General features: G+C 45.3%; 1 protein-coding gene across 5 annotated transcripts in view; it reads left to right on the forward strand.

The window, feature by feature from the left end:
* The window catches only part of sdccag8 (SHH signaling and ciliogenesis regulator sdccag8), a 414295-nt gene that overhangs the window by 102461 nt on the left and 289299 nt on the right, over window positions 1-22535 (forward strand). For all 5 annotated transcript variants that reach the window (XR_005945612.1, XR_005945613.1, XM_041209153.1 and 2 more), the window contains one exon: window positions 20812-20928. Coding sequence is in view for 3 of the 5 variants with exons in the window: in XM_041209153.1 (XP_041065087.1) it covers window positions 20812-20928 (117 nt within the window). In the remaining 2 variants the exon portion in view is untranslated. The remainder of the gene's footprint in view (window positions 1-20811; window positions 20929-22535) is intronic.

Here is a 22535-nt window from a genome sequence, read left to right on the forward strand (position 1 = left end):
AACCAGCTTGATTAGTACCACCCATCCTGATTGGTTGGAAAGCTTTGGACTGGAAATCACCATTCATTGGTTCATCAACAGGTCAATTGTACGACATGTTAAAGTCCATTTTTGGGAGAGGAATAGGTAGAATTATACTTTAAAAGCTAGGGGTGGGGATTTTCTGTGCCCGCTGGCATTGGGCGTCATGGCGGGTATGAGTGGACAATGTGGCAGGAAGGCTAAAAATTGGTTTCATGACGTTGTGAAACCAGTTTGCAATCGTCCGCTCTGCCCATCAGGAAGAAAGATAAGCTGGGCCTCCTGCACATGCCGCTGAAGAGCCACAGCAAGCCATCGTTGGTTGGCGCCTTTCATTCCTGCAGATGACCGAGAACCAGTGTCGCCGAAGACTGCGCATGTCCAGGGAACTGGCCGGTCACATCTGCCATCTGCTGCAGAATTTGGCGCCATGGGCACATGGATGACATCCACTACCAGCGGGCGTGAAAGCGATCGCTGTGCTCAATTTTTACACCAGTGGCACCCTTCAAGGCTCCACAGGTGACCTCTGTGGAATATCGGCAGCCTCCACCCACAAACTCATCCATGAGGTCGTGGACGCCACCTTCGCAAAGGCATACGACTTTGTGCATTTTGCTTGGGATCAGGAAAGCCAGGAGGCAAGAGCGCTAGGATTTGCCCACATCTCAGGTTTTCCACAGGTACAGCGTGGTGCTCAGACCTCTGTGGCAAAAGCAGTCGACTATGTTAACCACAAGGGCTTCCACTCACTGAGCGTTCAGTTGGTGTGTGACCACCACAAATGCATCCTGGAGGTCTGCGCACAGTTCTCAGGGAGTGTCCAAGACTTCGATTCTCGGTCGATCTCAGATCTCTGACATTTTCTAGGGTCAACAGAGAGATAGCTTCTCGGGGACAAGGGCTACCCGCAGAGGACATGGCTGATGACACCCGTGCGACGGCCTCAGAATGCAGCAGAGAGAAGGCACCACAAGGCTCATGCTGCAATTCGCACCTTGTTGGAGGAAACCATCAGGATGCTGAAAATGAGGATCCAGTGCCTGTACTAGTCTGGTGGAGTCTTGCAACATAGCCCACAAAGGGTGTGATGCATCATCATCACTTGCTGCATCCTTTACAGCCTGGCACTGCAACAGGGAGAAGAACTGGCTGAGGAGGAGATGGAGGAGCTGGATGTCTCCTCTGATGAGGTCATCAACGGGGATGAGGGTGAGGAGGTCCTCAAAGGTGATGATCACGGTGATGAGGCCATCGCACTGGCCAGACTTCGGTCTCAAGGCTGTACAAAGCACAGGAAGAGGCCCTGGACTAAGACACCTGTCTTCGTCTTGTGCAAGAACCAAGGTTTCGCATCTGAGTGACACGAACACTGCTCATCAGAACAAGGAGTCGTAGGCAAGGAGACATCCTTGGGAGTTTATTTACAATAATGAATATTACGTACAAGTGATTAACACATGTGGCCAGGCTGTGTACTCCTGCGTGGGTTCCCGGGTCTGGTGGCGATGGGGCGCGTGACCCCAAGCTGGTGGTACTACTCAAAAGGGTGAACCTGCCAGAACCCCAGGGAGCAGTACATCTGTGAGGGTTGGAGGTGGTGACTGAGGCCTCATTGATGGAAGTCTTCCCAGTCCCCAGCATACCCCGGAAGAGGCGCCACCCCTCGGAGGAGGAGGACTCTGCGGCCGATGAGGATGGGGATGTCTCCCCTCCTGTTGGGAGAGAGCTGGCATCTTCCCCTCCTAAGTCCTCATTCTGCCCTCCGGGTGGAGGGGATGCTGAAAACCACAAAATATCACTACAGTCCCCTGAACAGGGTGCCCACCTCAACCCACCTTGCACCCCACCCCTGAGATGCCACCTGGCCCAAGGGACTGTGGCAGCCCCTTTACTGCCCCAAGCGCTGGGTCATTGGGTGGCGGTGGCAGGGAAGACCTCTTCACTCCCTACCGACCTCTACCGCCGGACGCCTCCGTCCTGGATCTGGAGCTTTTCCTGGATCTTTTTCCGGACTCGCCAGGTGATCCGGTGCCTGGGGAGGAGCGAAGTCCTGAGCTGCCGCCACCCTGTGTCCCAGCACCATGAAAGGAAACCAGAGAGGAATCCTCTGGCCTTAATCCAAGGGGTGGGGTCGAGGCAGAGGTAGAGCCAGCTGGCGGCTCTGAATCAGCTCCAGGACTCAATGCGGGAGAGGGGTTGGAAGCCAGAGGTGACGATCTGGAGGAGGAGGTGGCGTCCATAGCAAGCACCACCGATGACCTTGAGTGTCGTTGGAGCCTGGTGAGGTGATGGGGGCTCTGGTGCCTGCTGTTGACTCCTCCCTCATCCCCATTGGGGAGCTCCAGGACTTTCTTGCGAACATTCGCAGTTGCCGAGACAGGATCCAACTGGCCTTGTACCAGTGATGTTTATTTCTGATGGTGGTCTGGTCTGCCCGTGAGGCCCTGGAGCTGGACCGGAACTCCTGGCCGAGGGTTCACATGTTTCTCACTGGGCTTCTGAAGGAGAGGAAGGCTTAAAATCTGCTTGCACATGAGAAGGGGAGAGACCTTATCCTGAGTGAGGCACAGCCAGAGTGAGTGTGGGTATTAGCAATTTGGTGCACAGTGGGAATTCGGCGCAGAGGGCAAGAGGTACTCTTTGCATTTTTTTCTTTGCTATCCAACTTCTTAAATCTTCAGAGAGTGGTCTTGCCCTGCTGCAGCAGTAGAGGCTAGAAGGGAGAGGAATGACTGGTAAGTGGTGGGTAAGGTCGGGTATGTATTCACTACTTTTATCGCTTACAGTTTAAGGTCTTTTTGTGGTTTATAGTTTATATATTCTGTAGTAATGAGGATCAGGAAAGAAGGTCCCTAGAGTAATTGATTTGAAAGGTTTAATTTAAAGACGGGAGAACTCAAAGCCATGGTGTGCTCCATGTGGGAAGCCAGGAACATTTCCAGTGCCCGGGACCAGTGTGTGTGCAGGAAGTGTGTCCAGCTGCAGCTTCTGGAAGCTCGGGTTTCAGAGCTGGAACAGCGGCTGGGGACACTGTGGAGCATCTGCGAGTCTGAGAGCAATGTGGATAGTATGCTTAGAGAGGTGGTCACACCGCAGCTGAAGGGACTTGAGGAAGGAAGGGAATGGGTGACCACCAAGCAGTCTAAGACAAACAGGCAGGTAGTTCAGGAGTCCTTTGGGGGCCCGCTCGCAAATCGGTATTCCATTTTGGAGGCTGATGGTTCCTCCAGGGAGTGCAGACAGACCCAAGCTTCTGGCACCACAAACAGCCTGTCTGTACAGGAGGGGAGGAAGAGCAAAAGTAATAGGGGATTCTACAGTCAGGGGAATAGATAGGCGCTACTATGGCCGTCAGCGTGACTCCAGGATGGTGTGTTGCCTCCCTGGTGCCAGGGTCCGGGATGTCACTGATCGGCTGCAAGGCATCCTGAAGGGGGAGGGTGATAAGGCAGAGGTCATGGTACATGTTGGTACCAGTGACACAGTTGAAAGAGGGATGAGGCCTTGCATCAAGAATTCAGGGAGCTAGGCAGTAAACTAAAAAGCAGGACCTCTCGGATTATAATCTCATGCCACATCCTAGTGAGCACAGAAATAAGAGAATAGCGCAGATGAATATGTGGCTTAAGAGTTGGTGCAGGAGGGAGGGTTTTAGATTCCCGGATCAATGTTACCGTTTCTGGGGAAGTGGGGCCTGTACAAGTGGGACGGTCTACATCTGAACCAGAGCGGGACTAACGTCCTTGCGGGCGGGTTTGCTAGTGCTGTTGGGAGGAGTTTAAATTAATTCGGCAGGGGGAGGGGACACAGAATGTTAGCAGAATAGGGACACATCATAATACAGTAAAACAATCAAGTCAGAGGGAGTACAGCTGCATCAAGTACAGAGGGAGAAAGGCAAGGCTGGATGGCCTCTACTTTAATGCCAGGAATATTACAAGTAAAACGGATGAGTTAAGGGCGAGGATTGACGCATGGAATTGTGATATAGTAGCCATCACAGAGACGTGGTTGAGGGAGGGGCAGGGTTGGAAGGTCAACATTCCTGGATATAGAATCTTCCGGCACGACAGGGGAGGGGGTAAAAGAGGAGGAAGCATTGCATTATTAGTTAATGAGTCAGTTACTGCAGTAAGGAGAGATGATATCTTGGAGGGGTTGTCGAATGAAGTTTTGTGGGTAGAGCTTAGGAATAAAAAAGGGGGAGTCCCTTTTATAGAGCCCCCAGATGGTGGGAAATTGAGGAGCAAATATGTGCACAATTTGCGGAGGTGTGTAAAAACAATAACAACAGGATAATTATATTAGGCAATTTCAACTTTCCCAACATTAATTGGGATAGATGTAGTGTTAAGGGCTTGGATGGAGTGGATTTCTTGAAATGTGTACAGGAGAACTTTTTAGGTCAATATGTAGAGAGCCCAACAAGGGACAGTGCAGCGCTGGACCTAATTCTGGGGAATGAAGCTGGACAGGTGGCTGAAGTGGTGGTGGGGGAGCATTTCAGTGATAGCGAACACAACATGGTACAATTTAAAGCTTGTTATGGACAAATAAATAGGCAAGTTGTAAAAAAATGTTTTGGATTAGGGGAGAGTGGATTTTAGTAAAATAAGGCTGGACCTGGCCAAGGTAGACTGGGAACAGCTACTTGTGGGGAAATCTACAGAAGAGCAGTAGGAGGGTGTTCAAAAAGGAAATGGGGAGGTTACAGGCTCAACATGTTCCCTCTGTGGTGATAGGAAGGAATAACAAGCCCAGAGAACCATGGATGACCAGAGATATTCAGGATATGACAAGAAGGAAAAGAGAGCCTTTTAGCAGGTACAAGGGGAGCAAATCAGCTGAGGCATTAGTGGAGTACAGAAAGTGCAGGGTGGAGCTTAAGAAAGCAATTAGGAGAGCAAAGAGGGGAAATGAGAAAGCTCTGGCTGGTAAAAGTAGGGAAAATCCCAAGATATTCTATAAGTATATCAATGGGAAGAGGATAATCAGGGAAAGAGGGCCCATTAGGGACCAAGAGGGCAATCTATGGGTGGAGCCAGAGGACATCAGTAGAGTGTTGAATGAATATTGCACATCTGTCTTCACCCAAGAGAATGAGGATGAAGGTATGGAACTCGGGGAGAGAGACTGTGAGGTTCTTGAGCAAATTGATATAGGGAGTGACAAGGTATTGGAGGTGTTGGCAGACTTAAAAGTGGACAAATCTCCAGGTCCGGATGATTTGTGTCCCAGGCTGCTGAGGGAGGCAAGGGAGGAGATTGCAGGGGCTCTGACCCAAATTTTTAATTCCTCTCTGACCACAGGGGAGGTGCCAGAGGACTGGAGAACAGCTAAAGTGGTTCCACTATTTAAGAAGGGTTGTAAAGATAAACCAGGGAACTACAGACCAGTGAGTCTCATGTCAGTGGCAGGGAAACTATTGGAGAAAATTCTGAGGGAGAGAATCTATCTCCACTTGGAGAGGCAAGGTTTGATCAGGGATAGTCAGCATGGCTTTGTCAGAGGGAGATCATGCCTAACAAATTTGATTGAATTTTTTGAGAAGGTGACCAGGTGTGTAGATGAGGGTAGTGCAGTTGATGTAGTTTATATGGATTTCAGCAAAGCCTTTGACAAGGTCCCACATAGGAGACTTATAAAGAAGGCAAATACACATGGGATACAGGGTAATTTGATAAGGTGGATGCAAAATTGGGTTAGTTGTAGGAGATAGAGGATGATGACAGAAGGCTGCTTTAGTGACTGGAAACCAGTGTCCAGTGGCGTACCACAGGGATCTATGCTAGATCCCCTATTATTCGTCATTTATATAAATGACATAGATGAGTATGTGGGGGGGTAGGATTAGTAAGTTTACGGATGATACAAAGATTGGCCAGGTGGTTAACGGTGAGGTAGAGTGCCTTGGGCTACAGGAAGATATAGATAGGATTGTTAAATGGGCAGATAAGTGGCAGGTGGAATTTAACCCTGAAAAGTGTGAGGTGATACACTTTGGAAGGAGTAATTTGACAAGGAAGTATTCAGTGAATGGCATGGCACAAGGAAGTTCTGAGGAACAAAGTGACCTTAGTGTGTGTGTCCATAGATCTCTGAAGGCAGAGGGGCATGTTAATGGGGTGTTGAAAAAGGCATATGGGACACTTGCCTTTATCAATCGAGGCATAGATTACAAAATTAGGGAGGTCATGTTGGAGTTGTATAGAACCTTGGTGAGGCCACAGCTGGAGTATTGTGTGCAGTTCTGGTCGCCACATTATAGGAAGCATGTGATTGCACTGGAGGGGATGCAGAAGAGATTCACCAGGATGTTGCCTGGGATGAAACATTTAAGTTATGAAGAGAAGTTGGGTTGTTTTCTTTGGAGCAGAGAAAACTGAGGGGCAATCTGATTGAGGTGTACAAGATTATGAGAGGCGTGGATAGGGAGCAGCTGTTCCCCTTAGTTGAAGGGTCAGTCACGAGGGGCCATAAGTTCAAGGTGAGGGGCAGGAGGTTTAGGGGGCATGTGAGGAAAAGCTTTTTTACCCAGAGGGTGGTGACGGTCTGGAATGCACTGCCTGGGAGGGTGGTGGAGGCGAGTTGCCTCACATCCTTTAAAAAGTACTTGGATGAGCACTTGGCACGTCATAACATTGAAAGCTATGGGCCAAGTGCTGGTAAATCGGATTAGGTAGGTAGGTCAGGTGTTTCTCACATCGGTGCAGACTCAATGGGCCGAAGGGCCTCTTCTGTATTGTGTGATTCTGTAAAACAGTCTTCTGCTTCTGTAACTTACACTAATCATGGTGATGGTAGCACATGCTTCTGAAAAAGAAGACTACATCTTCTTAGCCACCCTAATCCTGCCACTATGTCTTGGTACTCCCCCGATATCCACTATTGAGGTGGAGGCAGCCTGCTGACTGCTATGTCCTATCTGTGATGACCTTGACAGGTGTCCTCTGGAGGGCTGAGACCTGGAGGGCCCTGGCCTGCTTTCTGGGTCCTGCTATATAGCAGTAGCTCCCTCCTTGGCTGCAGAGCTGGAGCTGCTGGGCACACAGGAAGAGGGGATTCAGATGGGCTGGACATTTCCGGAGTCATCTGGGTGGATGACCCCGGGGTGTACACCTGCTGATCCTACTCCCTATGGGTGCCCAAGGGCCCCTTCCTGTCTGGAAGCTGGAGTGTGATCGAGCTGTCCCGCTCTTGTTGACATTGTTGGAGGCCAACTATAGCATTAGCGATGGAGTTCAGCCCACGCAGCAATGCAGGACTGATGCCCTGGACTACGGTCTCCATTGCGGCTGTTATCCTGCCACTGTTGACCTTGCTGCATTGGCTTGCTTGCGCTATCACCTCAGACTGAAGGCGGATGGACTCTGCCATCATGCCTTGAAATCTGAGGAGTGCAATGGACATCCATTCCTGATGTTCCTAAGTTTGCCTTTGCAGCTCCAGCATCTGAGGTATGACCGAGCCCAGAGGCTTGGACTCAACAGATTTCTGGCCTCCAACAGTCCTCCAAGTGCTGTTAACCTGGGAAGTCCCTGCCTCCACCTGCTGTGGATCAGATAGTGTGATGTGCTCACCAGATTGTGATCCCGAGGCTAGCTAGAACTAGGTCCCACCATGGTGTGTGTCTCTGTGCTGGTGGAGGGTCTAGATGAACACTGTGATGGTCTTCAATGAAGGTGCCTCCAGGTGTCTTTGGGGCTTGATTGGAGGCCCTGGGTCGTGGACTCTGTCAGCTGTTTCCCAGATGTGCCTGCAAAAGCAAGGAGAGATAATTAGTGCATGGCAATGGCTTGTGAAACAGGACACATCACTCACAGCATGGTTGTCTGATGGATGTTGCACTGCTAGATCCTCACTTGATAGAATATCGCCAACCTTGCAATCAGCACAGGAAAGGCCCAGATCTTTGCCGGCCAGCTGGATGAATCGATTTGTCACGCATTCCTCTACCAGTCTGTGACCTCTCTCTCTTGTGTGCCAGCTTGTCCTCCATGAATAGAGATGGAGAGAGTGTAAGTGGGATGTCTGAGGGCAGATAATAAGTATGCCTGGCCTGTGTGGTTGGTGAGTGGTCCCATGGATGGGCTGAGGACAATGAAGGTGTGTGTGAGACAGTGAATGATGATGCTCTTGAACTGTCAATGAGTGAGATCCTTGTGGATGTGTGATGGGTTTGTGAGTAGATAAGTCGAGAGTGATGAGAAGAGTGGCTTACCCTGGTGGAACGGAGGAGATCATTCATCCTCTTGTGGCACTGGATGGCTGCCCTCTTTTGCAAGGCAATGGCACTGACTATCACTGCCACCACCTCCCAAGCCAGATTGGTAATATTGCTGCCCCTCCTACAGCCAGTGTGGGGTTAGAGGACATAATGGCAGGCCTTCACGGCATGCAAAAGGCATTTGTTTAGGTTTAACTTTCAATTAATGGAAACAACGCTGCAGTGCATCTATTTATAGTTAATGTTTAACTGTTGTAATATACATACTCTCCTACATATTTTCTTTATATATAATTATTAGTGTTTTTTGAACAACCCATAAGATTGTCCTCCCCTTTTTTCTGATTGGTGAGAGACCAATCATTGGAGCACATTGATTGAATTAAGTAGCAGTCAATCATTTACAATCATTGTCAAACAAGGATAGACAGAGGACCAGGTCTTCAAGCCAGTGGAAATGCTGGGCGCAATGCCACTGCCTGCAAAGTTTACTGTGCCTTAACTATATTGTGAATTTTCAGCTGGGACTTCCAATCCCAGCTGTAGCAGAAATGGGCCAGCGCAGCCACTCCAGAGCAAGACAGGTGAGTGTAGAAGAAGACAGACGAACAGAGGACAGGCCCCTTTTTTACAATTGTAGCTGCTGTATTCAGGTAAATTTTTAAAGGTCTCAAGTTTTTCAATGAATGAGTGGATTCAGAAGTGGGTGAGAGAATGAGTATTTGGACAGTTGGGTTGGGTGGGCATGGTCAGGTCGGGAGTGGTTAGCCGGGGGTGGTGGTGGTGGTCACGTCTTGGTAGGGGGTTAGTCGGGTCGGTGGCGGGGGGAAGTGATTAGGGGTGTGTTGCTTTTTATGGCTCAGTTCAGTTACACTGGTTAATTTCTGAGTTACGTCAGAGATTAAACAGCATAACATTTCCAGGGTAGCAAGGCCTTTTTTAACTTTGTAAACACAAACGGTTAAAAGGCGGGAAGGAAAGAGGACGTCCTTGGGTGCCCTGTGTACATCAGGAGCACCCCCCATAATGTTACCAACCCCCCACCTTTGTTCCTGCCGGCTAGCCTCCAAAACCCATTCCCACACTCCCCTTGCTCCCCTCTCTAGGCCCCTGCACCCTACCTATACAATACCCAAGACTTAGCTTGCTCCAGAGGCCATCTCCTGATCATCCCAGGGCCTACTTGCACTTCCAGCAGCACACACTAATACTGAGTTTAGGCACTGCTGGGCCAGAGCTGCTGGCCAGTCAGATTGGGCAGCAGCTACTGAGGGCAGGACTTCTTCCTTACGAGGAGTGGAAGTCTGACCCTCACTTCCATAAGGTTGCCCGGAGCAAGTTATGGCTGCAGGGCCACCTGTTGAACGTCAGTACACACCACCACCACCACCACCACCCAGCCCCTTGCCCTTGTAAAATTCTGCCCTAATCTCTTGACTCCCAAGGAGCTTCAAGCTATGTAAAGGCTAAAGTTGACACAGTCTCTTAGCTGTTTTTTGCAACATTAACCAGTCTTGCCTGTTGGCTATACACTAACTGAATTCACAGAGATAATGCAAAACAAAGAACATCACTAAACTCCACACATCTCCATGACAACGTGACACACCTGTTCCCAAATAGAAATGCAAATTAATTGCCTTTTAATTCCAAAATTTTCCTTAATTCTGGGAAACCACATAAAAAAACTCATCCCTTATTGGAATTACTGCAAACATCATGGCCTGGATTTTCGCTGAGTCGAACAGGCTCCAATTCCAGGATTCCTGGCCCCATTACTAGGCTGTTTGACTTTCAAAAGTTCCTTTTAAGGGTGCAGGTGGTTCAGGTCACAAGCCTGTACCTGGCACTCCAATCCTAGCCAGCTCCATTGCAGAAATAGCCATGCCCTAATCCTCTGTAATTTTCACGGAGTCGGGCCAGGATTTTAAAGAGTCCTGGCTCACGGCACCTTCAAGGTGTCATGAACCATGATCTCCATGAGGGGATATTTTTAATAGATGAATTCAAAAGATCTTCCTCATGCTCCATATATCAACCTATGCCCCTCCACCCACCCTGGCACCTCATGCCCTGTATGCAAAATATGGCACTTCCATGCCGAACCACCCATTATATACTGTATAGAACCAATAGACCCTATAGTGACAATGGGGTGTGTTTTTTTTTAAATGCTTTACACAAAATGGTCATTCATTCATCACTTTACACTATGTTTAAAAACAGTCCTTTTACTACAGCCCAATAAGTGTTAAACATCCAGACCTTTTAAAGTATCAATAACAGAAGTTGCAGGACTTGTAACCTATTATAAAATAAAAATTGTGAAATTGACAGCAGAGATTAGAGAGCCAGGGCTGTCAATTAAGCAATGTTTTCTCTGGGGTTCAGGTGTTTCATCAGAGTAATGGATGTGTAGGCTATCAGCCAAGAATACATAATGAATACATAGCTTGGAATAGCACACATGAGGAGCCATGGGGATGGGTGGAGTGGCATAGCTTGACATAGGTGTCATGGGCCATGGGTGTGTTCAGGGCATAGTTTGGCATGGATGGGGCATGGGGAGTGTGTGGAGGATGACAGGATGTGAGGGGTGAAGGCTAGAGGGCCCTTGTTTTTATTTCAACTGGGATGTGGTCCCACAGCACCAAGGCAAGTTTTTTAAACAATCCACTTCTGCACCCAACAGCCCTTGTGGCTACATCCAACCTCTTCCCCAGTCGGCTGACTGCAGCCTGCCCCTGCCTCCCAGCAATGAATATTCTGCCTTTACAGGCACATTCTCCTGAGGTGAGTGCCCGAGCTGGCAATTTTCCCAACTCCTGCTACCCACCTCAGTGATGAAAATCCAGGCCCATGTCTCCAATTCTTTAGCTAAGTAAGCCCACCTGCTGTTTATGATCTTACCTTTCTAGCTGTTAACCTTTTAAGTCAACATGGCCCCAACCTTGTAAGCATAATAAACTAGAAGCTTGTTTGAATTATGTTTACTTCAGGGTTGCTTTTACCAGTTTCTCAACTAAAAACCCCATATTATAAGGTTAAAACTTTAATTCCTAAAACTAAAAGTTATGTTCTAAAACCTATGTATGATGAACTAGATATTCACAATATTCTGCAACCATCTTCCCCTTCCTTCCAGACAGCAGTCATTTTTATTTGCCTAACTCTTGTCACGATCCTGGTTTTCAGTGCATATGACTGGCTTGATAACCCTAAAATTAAATTGCATTACTATTGACGGTGTGCTTCTGAGAAGTACAATAGATAATGTATTTTTAAGCTTGTCATTTGCGATTTTTCTTTCTCTCTCTCAGGATGTCTCTCCAATTTTGTTTTGGAATTCTTTGTACTGAGGCTGTTATTTTCTGCTTCTCAACTTGGTTTGATTGCAGATTTTTCCTCCCTTTTTTTTGCATTTCTATGAACATGTCACTATTTCTTGTGCTCTCTTATTCATCACTAAGTCTTTATTCCATTCAATTCAGCATTTCAACTTTTTTTGGTTATGCATCTTTCTTAAGTCATTTTTTTTGCCTTTTTCTCCTTTCTGCCTCTTTGTTGTTGAAAGCACAGAATCTTCACATGATACCTGCTAAAGTAAGAGTGAGAAACCTCAGAAACACAGACCTCTATCATAAGAAACATCACTGGTTCACATTTCACAAAATCATGTATGCCTTATTTTCTTGGCTTTCCAGCCAGCCATTTTCAGACTTAATTATGCACTGAGATTGCTCAGGGTAAGTTGGACAATATGCATATTGAATGGCGGAGCAGGCTCGAGGTGCTGAGTTGCCTACTCCTACTTCTAAATCGTATTTCGTATGTATTTATATAGCACCTTTATTGTAATGAAATGTCCCAAGGTGCTTCACAGGAGCATGATAAAACAAACTATGACACCAAGGTACATAAGGAGATGTTGGCCGAAATCCTTTGGGCCCGTCTGCAGCGGGAAGCTTGGCAAGCAGGGGAGCTTAGTTTGGCAGGAGGCCAAAAATCAGTTTCCCAACAGAGGGATGAGCCTTTGCAATTAAATTTTTGGGACTATAAAGGCAGGGCGAACCTCCCAACGAGCAATGTCATGCAGGTTCATTAAAAGGCCAGCTTGCCAGAATTGACTGCCCCCTGCAAATTAAGTTCTCCACCAGTGAGAAATTAGAACATTCACATTTATGATTGCATATAAGTGGCTTGCACCTGGTGAGGTAGACTTCTTAAATGCGTGTAGCAGTGCGTAACTGCTGCATTGCCCTCTTTGGGGTCCGCCTGTAAACGCCACACAATGCTTAAGGTTATTGTGTGGAGGATGACCAAGGAAGGGAGGAAGGCTTAGCTGGGAAGGGTGGATCAATAGCCGGGTAAAGGTGGGAGGGCTAGTGCAGACTGTTCATGGTCAAGAGAGGCACACTAATATGCTCAATTGGGCATTGGTTAAGCTTGTGGTTGGGGGAGGGACTGTCTGGGTAGTGAAGGTGGAATAGGAAGCATCTAAAGGTGGAGCTGTAGATGTCATGTTTTGGGTCCTGAGGGTTAAGACTAGGGTACTGAGGGGTCAGTGGGTACGGTGACAGTGATGAGGTGGGAGTTGGATCCAGTAGGGTGGGAATGGCAGGGTCACGGCCGAGTACTGTCAGGTTTCATGGGGCAGGTCATGAAAAGTCAGGTCAACAATGGCCTTGAGAATAGGAGGGTGTTGGGGTCAGAATGGACATCTGCACTTGGATGCTTAAGGGCCTAGGGGGAGAGCAGAGATAAAGACAAAGTATTACATGGTGAAGGATAACTAATGGGGGAGGAGCAAGGCGAATAGTGAGAGATGAAGAATAATGTGTTGGTAAAGGAAGATGGTGGGATCTTGATGGGTGTGAGGGGGAGGGTAGAAGATGCTGGACTTTTGTTGATACAGGATGCAGGCCATTGTTTTACTTGCAATGTTGTGACACAGTTCCACACTGAGAGCCAGGACACACTGGAAGGGTGGTCTTCAGTGGTGGGTGGACTTACATGTGTGCTTAGTGGGCCAACTAAAGAGACACCCTAATAATCATTAGCCAGCTGGATGGAGAACCATACTCAGGTGCGTTCTCATCCCTAAGATCAAACCCCCAAGACAGCAGCATTCCTCCATAACTATGGGTCTCAATGCAATGTCATTCCAGCAGGGTTTGGAACAGCAGTGAAGCTTGAGCTGAAGGCTGTCTCCTCTTGACCGAGGCAGGGACATCTGGGATGGGCAAGAGAAGTGGAGCTCCATGCGCAGACCAATATTGTACACTGGCCTTTGCATTGGGTGAATTGAACAGGGACAGAGGAAAGTTTCAAATGATGTGATAACTACATGGGTCACTGCAATGTGTTCACAGAGCACCGAGGATTGCCCAGCGATTGGAACAACAACAGCCAGAGCAGCAAGAGGCAACGACTGCAGAGGCTGCTCAAAAACCATTCTCACAGGGATCCTAATCGAGTGGCCAGTACCTATTGGATGACCAGATTCATACCAAGGTCTCAACTTCAATAGTGATGCCCAAGGATGCCTCCTATACAGTTCAGGATCTTTATATCTTGCAGAACAGATGATGAAGCAATAACTGGTGATTGCATAGGCTCACATCATCCACGGGTGCTTGGGATTGAAGTGCGATGCCCTTAAATGCCCATAATAATTTCAGCAACTAGCAGCATTATGAGAATACAACAAGCATAAACATAGTGCAATTCTTCATTTAATAACAATTGTGATTGATATTTATTGTGATAGTACACTCGTTCCACCTTTGTGCCCTTAATGTTTCTTTATCTTTCTTTCCCTAACTACGCCTAGGTGCAGCCCCAACATTCACAGCTGAGGTGGAGGCAGCCTGCTGAGCGCTATGTCCTGCTGACTGTGAGGACTTTGGCAGGCATCCTCTGGTGGCCCAAGGCCGAGAGGGCCCCGGCCTGCTAAGGTCTCCTGCACAGGTGAAAGTGCACCCTCCTTGGTCTGACCTGCGGGAGGCAATGGGAAGTTGAGAGGCAGGGCACCATTGGAGTATCCTGGGTTGAAGCCCCTGGGGTGACTTGTTGAACTTCTCCTCCCTGTGGGTGCATGATGGCACCTGCCTGACTCCTCAAGGAGAAGGGGTACTTGAGAGAGGTCAAGATGCCCCATCCCCATCTTGCCTAGCCATTGCTGCACTGCACCTTTGGCTAGAACAATGGAGCACAGGTCCTAGCATATATCTGGCGGCCACTGCATGTTCTGCTGGATCTGGGTCTTGAAGGTAGCTGCCACCATTTCCATGGAGGCAGCCAAGCACTCGCATGCCAGAGCCACGACAGCAGACAGAACCTGGACAAGCTCCTCCAGCATTAGATCCAGCCTGCACATGGCCTCTGGCATCTCTGCCTGATGTTCCCTTGCCTGTCTCTGCATCTCCAACATGTCTCTTATGGCTTAGTCCAGAGGCTCATCATCTGCATGGGGCTCAGCAGGAGCCTGGTCTCCCATGGTCCTCTGAAAGTCAGAGACCTCAGCTATCACTTCCTCCACCAGCTGTGGATCTGTGTCTGTGAGCTGCTCACCAGATTGTGGCCCCGAGCCGAATCTAAAACATGCATCCACCATGATGATTGTCTCTGTCTGATGGAGGGTGCTGTGACCTTGCTTCCCCTGAGGATTCTGAGGCATCATCCTCAGAGGTGGGCTTGGAGCTGGAACTGTGGGTGGCCTCCGTTTTTGCCTCCCCGTTTTCTTGCTGGAACCTGGAATGGAGAAAAGTGGATGCCTAAGCAGGTGCCCTTAATTATGTTTCACTCTGTCGGCATATTTTGGCAGGAAGAATAAAAAAGAAGCGTACTATCCAAAAGGTGACAGATTGCAGAGCTCTGAGGTTCAGAGGGATCTGGGTGTCCTAGTGCATGAATCGCAAAAGGCTAGTATGCAGGTACAGCAAGTAATTAGGAAAGCTAATTGAATGTAATCATTTATTGCAAGGGAAATTGAATACAAAAGTAGAGAGGTTACGCTTCAGTTGTATAGGATACTAGTGAGACCACATCTGGAGTACTGTGTACAGTATTGGTCTGTTTGTTTAAGGAAGGATGTAAATGCGTTAGAAGCAGTTCAGAAAAGGTTTATTAAACCAATACCAGGAATGGGCAGGCTATCTTATGAGGTAAGGTTGGACAGGCTAGGCTTGTATCTGCTGGAGCTTAGAAGAGTAAGAGGCGACTTGATTGGATCATGTAAGGGACTGAGGGGTCTTGACAGGGTCGATGTGGAAACTATATTTCTTCTTGTGGGAGAATCTAGAACTAGGGGTCACTTTAAAAATAAGTGGCCACCCATTTAAGACAGAGATGAGAAGGAATTTTTTCTCTGAGAGCCTTTGGAAAGACTCTTCCTCAAAAGGCAGTAGAAGCAGAGTCTTTTGGATGACCTCAAGTTTATGGAAGGTGAAATGTGGGAGTCCACTGAGGGTTGCATTGGAAGAGTCAAGCCTAGAGATAACAAAGGCACAAATGAGTGTTTCAGCTGCAAATGAACTGAGATGGAGGTGAAGTCGGACCATGTTCCGGAGGTAGAAATAGGTGGTTTTAGTGATGGCATGAATGACATTGAAAGCTCAACTTTGGATCAAATGTGACACTAAGGTTGTGAACAGAATTGCTTAATCTCAAACTTTTGACAGAACAAGTTGAGAAGGCTGTTAAAAGTAAATGGGATCCTCGGTTTTATAAACAGATGTGGATTAAAAAAACAAAAGTTATTCTGAACCTTTATAAAACACTAACGACTCTAGCTACAATGTTGTGTCTAACTCCAGGCACCATATTTCAGAAAAGAAGGATGTGAAGGCCTTTAGAGAAGTTGCAGTGATTTACTAGAATGGTACCAGGAATGTGGAACTTCAGCTCAGTGGAGAGATGAAAGAAACTGGGGTTGTTCTTGGAGCGGCGAAGGTTATGGGAACATTTAATAGATAAGATCATGAGCATTTGATAGGGTAAATAAGGAGGACCTGTTTCCACTGTCAGAAAGGTCAGTTTTTAGGTGACACAGATTGAAGATAATTGGTAAAAGACCCAGAGACGAAATAAGAAGAACCTTTTTTACGAGGCGAATTATGATGTGGAAGCAATTCAATATTAACTTTCAAAAGAGAGTTTGATAGATACTTGATGAGGGAAATTTCGCAAGGCTAAGGGGAAATGTCAGATGAATGTGACTAACTGGATATCTCTTTCCAAGAGCTGGCAAAGCATGATGGGTCAAATAGTCACCTTCTATCCTGAGAGATTCTGAGAGTTTGTGAAGCATTCAAAATGCTGCAATGTAATTTAGAAAAGTGTATTCTGGATCATAGCATAGAAGAGTATACATAGGATAGTAATCATTTATCATAGAGATAAAGCTTAATATAATCAGTTGAGCTTGTAAAATGGCTCATTTACACTTGCTGGAAGTGACATATGTTCGTACGTGGGACCCGTTCTTTGCAAACAAAAGGAATATGTTCAAGCCTTGTGCCTTTTTTGAATTACCCAGGAGCTTGGGGAGTCTTTAGTTCCCTGTTGCTTTCTCCATGGCAATGCCTTGGCCAATTAGCGTCAACTTGCCAACCAATCAGCACCTTATTCTCCTGTAATATAAAATTGTTGTGATCATTTGAAATTTGGCATATTTGCATTTGTCTTGCTGAGTGCAAGACAAAAGCTTCGGCAACATGTCTGTCTTTTCAGCAATATTCAAAATTGATGAGTTGCCCAAATTAGGGTAAAAAATAATCGCCATCTGCTAACCTCAGACAGGCAAAAATGTGGAAAACATCAGGCTGGTGTTTATCCCCAAAGGATCCGATCACAAAAAACATTGCTTCACAATTACCATAGCAGCCATAATTTTTTTGTTAAAAATTGCTTTGGAAAGGAACAGTTTACCACCTTACATCCTGTGCAAAACTTTAACATCTGGATTTATTAGCATTTAATAGCACTTTCTTTTTCTCTTCTTCAGGGAAAACAGTGCTTTTTAAAATACCTTGCAACCCCTTTGGGGTTCTGATGAAAGGTCATTGATATGAAACATTAGCTATGTTTTTCTCTCCTCTCAGATGCTGCCAGACATTTTGAGTATTTCCAGCATTTTATGTTTTTAATACAGATTTGAAGCAGCCGCACTATTTTGTTTTTACAGCCTCTTTGTCCAACAGAAATATCTTTGAAAAGCAATAGAAATGTCACTCCTAAATTTATCAAACTTCTGTAATTTTATGATTGACATTTGGAAAGAAATGAACATATTGGTCCAACTGCTCAGCCTGATTTCAATTCACCAGAATTGGAAAGGTCAAACGATATGCTGGTTCCCTCACCCAGAAGACTCATTTTCTGTGATACCCTAAATTCCAAACAATTTTGGAAACTTTATTTACCGTTAGATGTTTTCCAGTGGCATTGCTAACATAGAAATGCGGGGTTTAGAGCATGATTTTAATGTTTAGGTGCAAGCCTCACCTCACCTTTTAAGAGGTGCCAATTACAGATGTATGTTGTGTGTGTGTGTTGTGTGTCTGTTGTGTGTGTGTGTGTGCCTGTGTATGTAATGTGGCACTGGTGACATTGGTATTCGACATGATGTATAATAAATGTAGCTGAAAGCTTGTATGAGCGAACTTTTTTCACTCTGGCGTTAGTGATAATGAGTTGAAGGATGTATTGTATTTGTAACAATAGGGATGCTACCAAGAAAGCATGCCAGGGAAAGTGTTGCAACGAATAAGCATGATAGAAAATTCACAATATATACATGCATATACGTGTATAATGTGGGTGTGTAGATGAAATATAATAAGGCTGTGGATGCAAATGTACATCTGTATCATGTTTCATGCATGCGTACATATACGGACATAGGGATTTAGGTCCTTTGTGGTTTTGCTTTCACAAAATTACATATTTGTTTCACATATATCGCTGAACCACAAACAAATATGCCTCATTGAAATACATCATACCTTATTTTTTTACAAAAGAAAATACTGCGGTTGCTGGGAATCTGAAATAAAAATAGAAAATGTTGGAAATGTTGGACCAGGCAGCATCTGTGGAGAGAGAAACAGAGTTAACATTTCAAGTTGATGACAGATCATCAGTTCAAATCTTATTGCAACAGTGTCTACAATTCAAAAGTACTTCATTGGCTGTAAAACATTCTGGAATGTTCAGTGGTGCTGAAAAGTGCTTATTAAATGTAAGTGGTTTGTTACAGACAAGAAGGGGGTTTAATTTAAACAGCACTAATTTCTCTTCTCACCACCCATCTGTAAACAGAAAGGTGTTTTTGATTTTTGATTTCTCCCTTAGTGTATTTCCTAACCCTCAGTTTTGGTGTGATCCAATTTCTATTAATAACCCCACAGCAAACTCAAAATAGAGTGAGCTAAAAGGGTTAGTTTATTTTGCACACACTCAAAACGCATGGTGGGGTGTTGCAACATAACCCCTAATACATTCATACAATAAAAGAGGGATAAGGGAAAGAAAGAGGTACAGGGCAAAGACCACAGAGAATATAAGAATTATTGTTTCACATGAGCCCAGAGTCCAGAATCAAAGTCCAATCATGTACTCTTTCAGAGTCTGCCAGCTGAAGACTGACACTGAATAATTCACTTTTCCAGTAGAGATGAATTCCATGATGAGATGGCCCTATAAGATGAGATAGCCTTGCAGGCGCTAGTACAGAAGTTCCAGTAGAAAACAGTGTAGGTGGGGAGCCAGGTGTTCAAAAATCTGGACAGAGCCCTTTCTCTGCTGCTGTATGCTAGATGGAAAAAGGCAAAATCTGCCTTTTTTCAGCTACACGAGGCAATATTACAGGATCTAGCAGCTAGGGGGTGGTAGGGGATGTGTCATGTAGCATGACTCCCACTTCTCCACCTTGGTTTGGCCAAAGGATTGTCTGGATTTTTGGGAGGGTTAATGTTTCACCTATTACAAAGTTCACTAGAGGTTTCAGGGTTCATTTGTCTTCACAGACTGATTATCGCTGTTGGTCAGGGGCCTGGCCTTAGAAATGTAAAGGGCCTTTGTACATGTTCTGGGGTATATATTTTATAAAAATATAATGAGGTCTTAGTCCCTTACACTTTTTTTCTTTCTAACAAAAGACCGTCAACCTGCTACGTGGGGCTGGATTTTTAAGCCCCTTGGCAGCAGCTTTATAAGTGGAGTGCCTGTAATATGCCATGGGCACTCTGCCCACCGCCTACCTACCCATCACTGCCTCTGCTGCAATTAATGGCCACTTAAGGACCTCATCCCATGGCCACTTGGAATTAACTAGAAGTGGGAGAGGTCCACGCCAAGTATCTAGCCCGACTGACTGCTCTGGTTGTGCAGGCTGGTGGCAGACAAGGGGAAGTAGTGGCTCTTTAACAGGAGTCCTGGACACATTGGAAAGCCTCCCAATCCTGCCCACCACAGTAATTATGGGCCTTTTAGCCTGGTTCCTGAGATACTCCCCTACCTGACCTCACTTTTCATCCTGGCTCTTCGGTGTTGCAGGCTGTTATGGCCTCAGCAGTGGCCACCATTCCTGCTGGCACTCGGAACCCAAAGAGTTGCAGGCCATTTGATTGGCAGCTCTCAGAGGTGGGACTTCCCCCTAGATGGGTGGGGGGCAAAAGTCTGCCTTGAACCAATTAACACCCCTCCAAGTGTTTAGGGGGAGATGGTGAAATAGTGGTAATGCCACTGGACTAGTAATCCAGAATTGAAAATTCGTCTCAGTAGTGGTGACAATGACACTATAATTTATTGTAAAAACCCATCTGATTCACTAATATCTTTTAGGGAAGGGAGTCTGCCATCCTTACTTGGTCTGGCCCACATGAGACTCCAGACTCATAGCAATGTTGTTGACTCTTAACTGCTCTCTGAAATGGCTGAGCAAGCCAATGAGTCCAAGAGCAACAAATGCTGGCCTTGTCAGTGACGCCCACATCCTATGAAAGAATTTTTTAAAATGCCTGCGGGGCAAGCCGAACCTGCCCTCAACTTTCCCCTAGTGGTGGCCAGGAACCCGGTGCCATGTAAATGACAGCCCAAGAACTCTGTTTCCTTCTCCACAGATGCTGCCTGATCTGCTGACTATTTCTATCCATTTTCTGAATTTACATACCCGATCTTTTACTGTTCTCTATCATATAATGCCAGAGTATATGATCCATGTTTATTTGCACAAGTCAAGTATTTGTTTCTAATTGTTGTCAAGAGTGATGCCTTTGAATAATCTCCTGTTGAATAACTCAACTTACAGATTTGATTTGGTTAAGATCCAGTAGATCCCAAAGCTGCATGGCAACTGAATGCTTTTACTGCTAAATTAATCTCAAAAATGTTATTATGCCTGCGATTTATGGATATCTGATTATATAAGATTTAGGAAGCTTCCATTATTTTCCTCTGGGTGGCACTATGAGGCCATTTTGTTAGTGTAAAGATTGTAATGAATATTGAGAAATGAATGGAATTCACAGATGAACAATTGACTCTTTAACCTTTAGGAATCTGGTGAATTGCGCTATCAGCTGAACCAAGTCAAAATGGAGAAAGAAGAGGTTGAGAAGGAATTCAGGGAATACAAAACAAAAATGTTACGCGAATTTGAACTCCAAGAACAGGTAGGAGCCTCCATTAGTTGCAAATGTGTGGATCTGTTTCCTGAGAGGTAAGTATAGGTATAAATATATAAATATGCAGAAAGTTGTGGGGGGTGGTGGGTAGGGGGAGAGAACTAAGAATATAACAAGAAGTGAAACACTGGCTTTGTGCCATCATAGTTGCAGATTGAAATTCTAGTGGTAAAAGGCCTTTCCAGAAGTATTGTGTCAGGCTTGATCTTCAAAGGGCCTCACTCTGCTTAAATTTCTGAAATATCAGTATTATGGGTGAAAAGTGTTTGTTGTTGTTTGATTTCCTTTTAGCCAAATGTTTGCAACCTTCCAATCCAAGAATGTGGTAACATCTGCTGGAATTCATCCAACCATGTGTAAAATTGAGGTCTCTATATCTAATATTACAAAACATTTGAATGACCTAATGTATCTCAATGATGCTCTTGGTTTAGTCTTCATCTTGCATTCCTTAAGATTCATTTTTAATTTGGAATGAAGGGCCATAAATCTCAACTGATATATTCTTAATTGGGTTTTATTATGTTGCGCAAAGGCCTGTTTTTGCTTGATTTTAGGCCTGGATTGTCTTCAATTGTCTTTAAAATGTTGAAATGCGTGACTTCTAGGCTAGTGACAAGTGCGATAGTAAAAGTGCACTAAAATGAGATTGTGATACTGCTGCATCAGATCAGTTTGTGACATGCAGAGCTTAATGCAGTTATAGGATTTTATCATTTAAGAGCCTTTATTGAAAGAGCATCATTTTCATTTTCAGATCTATTGTATATTAGTGATCAGATTTACAATTGATTAGTAATTTTGAATTTCATTACCAATAGTAGATAATAAACATATACCTTTGGACCAGTTATACAATTGGCATTACAAACAAATAACACAAAATTATTTTCCTTCAAAATAATGTTGCAAAATGACCACTGATATGTATAACTGACTTGATAATGTTAGTACTGTAAAGTTGGACTTGTAGTTGCCTATATGTGTCTATCAGTAATGAACTTTGGCAACTGAGTAAGGGGAAAGGGACTAGATGAAGTCTGTGCAAACCAGGGTTGATGGAGAGAAGAAAGGGAAAGTAACACTGATCTCACAAGCAAGCGGGGATCTCTGCGCAAATGGTTATTCACCAGTTGTTTTTTTTACAATCTCAAACCCAGATTTTACCACTAATTTATTTGAGGAACAGAATGTAATGTGGGAAGAATAAACAATCAGCAAAATATGATGTTCTTAAGCAAAACAAAAATGTAAATGGGAGAGATAAACAAACAAAATAGGCAAGACAAAGGACAGAAAGAGTAAGTTTTTTTGGCAGATATGGTAAAATGAATAGACAATGTAGTTAAGAATATTGCATTGTACTGACACTGCCTAATTTATTGGTGTGTATCTGAAGCGCACATTTTTTCAAAAAATGCTGTTTATAAATATACTCTGGCATAGGATTCAGATAATCTATGGAAATATATTGTGATGCAGAGGTCAACAAATAAAATAGGTAAGTCAAAAGTAAGGGCAAAGCATAAGCTATAAAGAGAGATACAGTTTAATTAATAGAAAATGTAGTTAAGAATATTACATTGAACTGATAC

The sequence above is a fragment of the Carcharodon carcharias genome, chromosome 2 (assembly GCF_017639515.1).
Source record: "Carcharodon carcharias isolate sCarCar2 chromosome 2, sCarCar2.pri, whole genome shotgun sequence".
NCBI lineage: Eukaryota > Metazoa > Chordata > Chondrichthyes > Lamniformes > Lamnidae > Carcharodon > Carcharodon carcharias.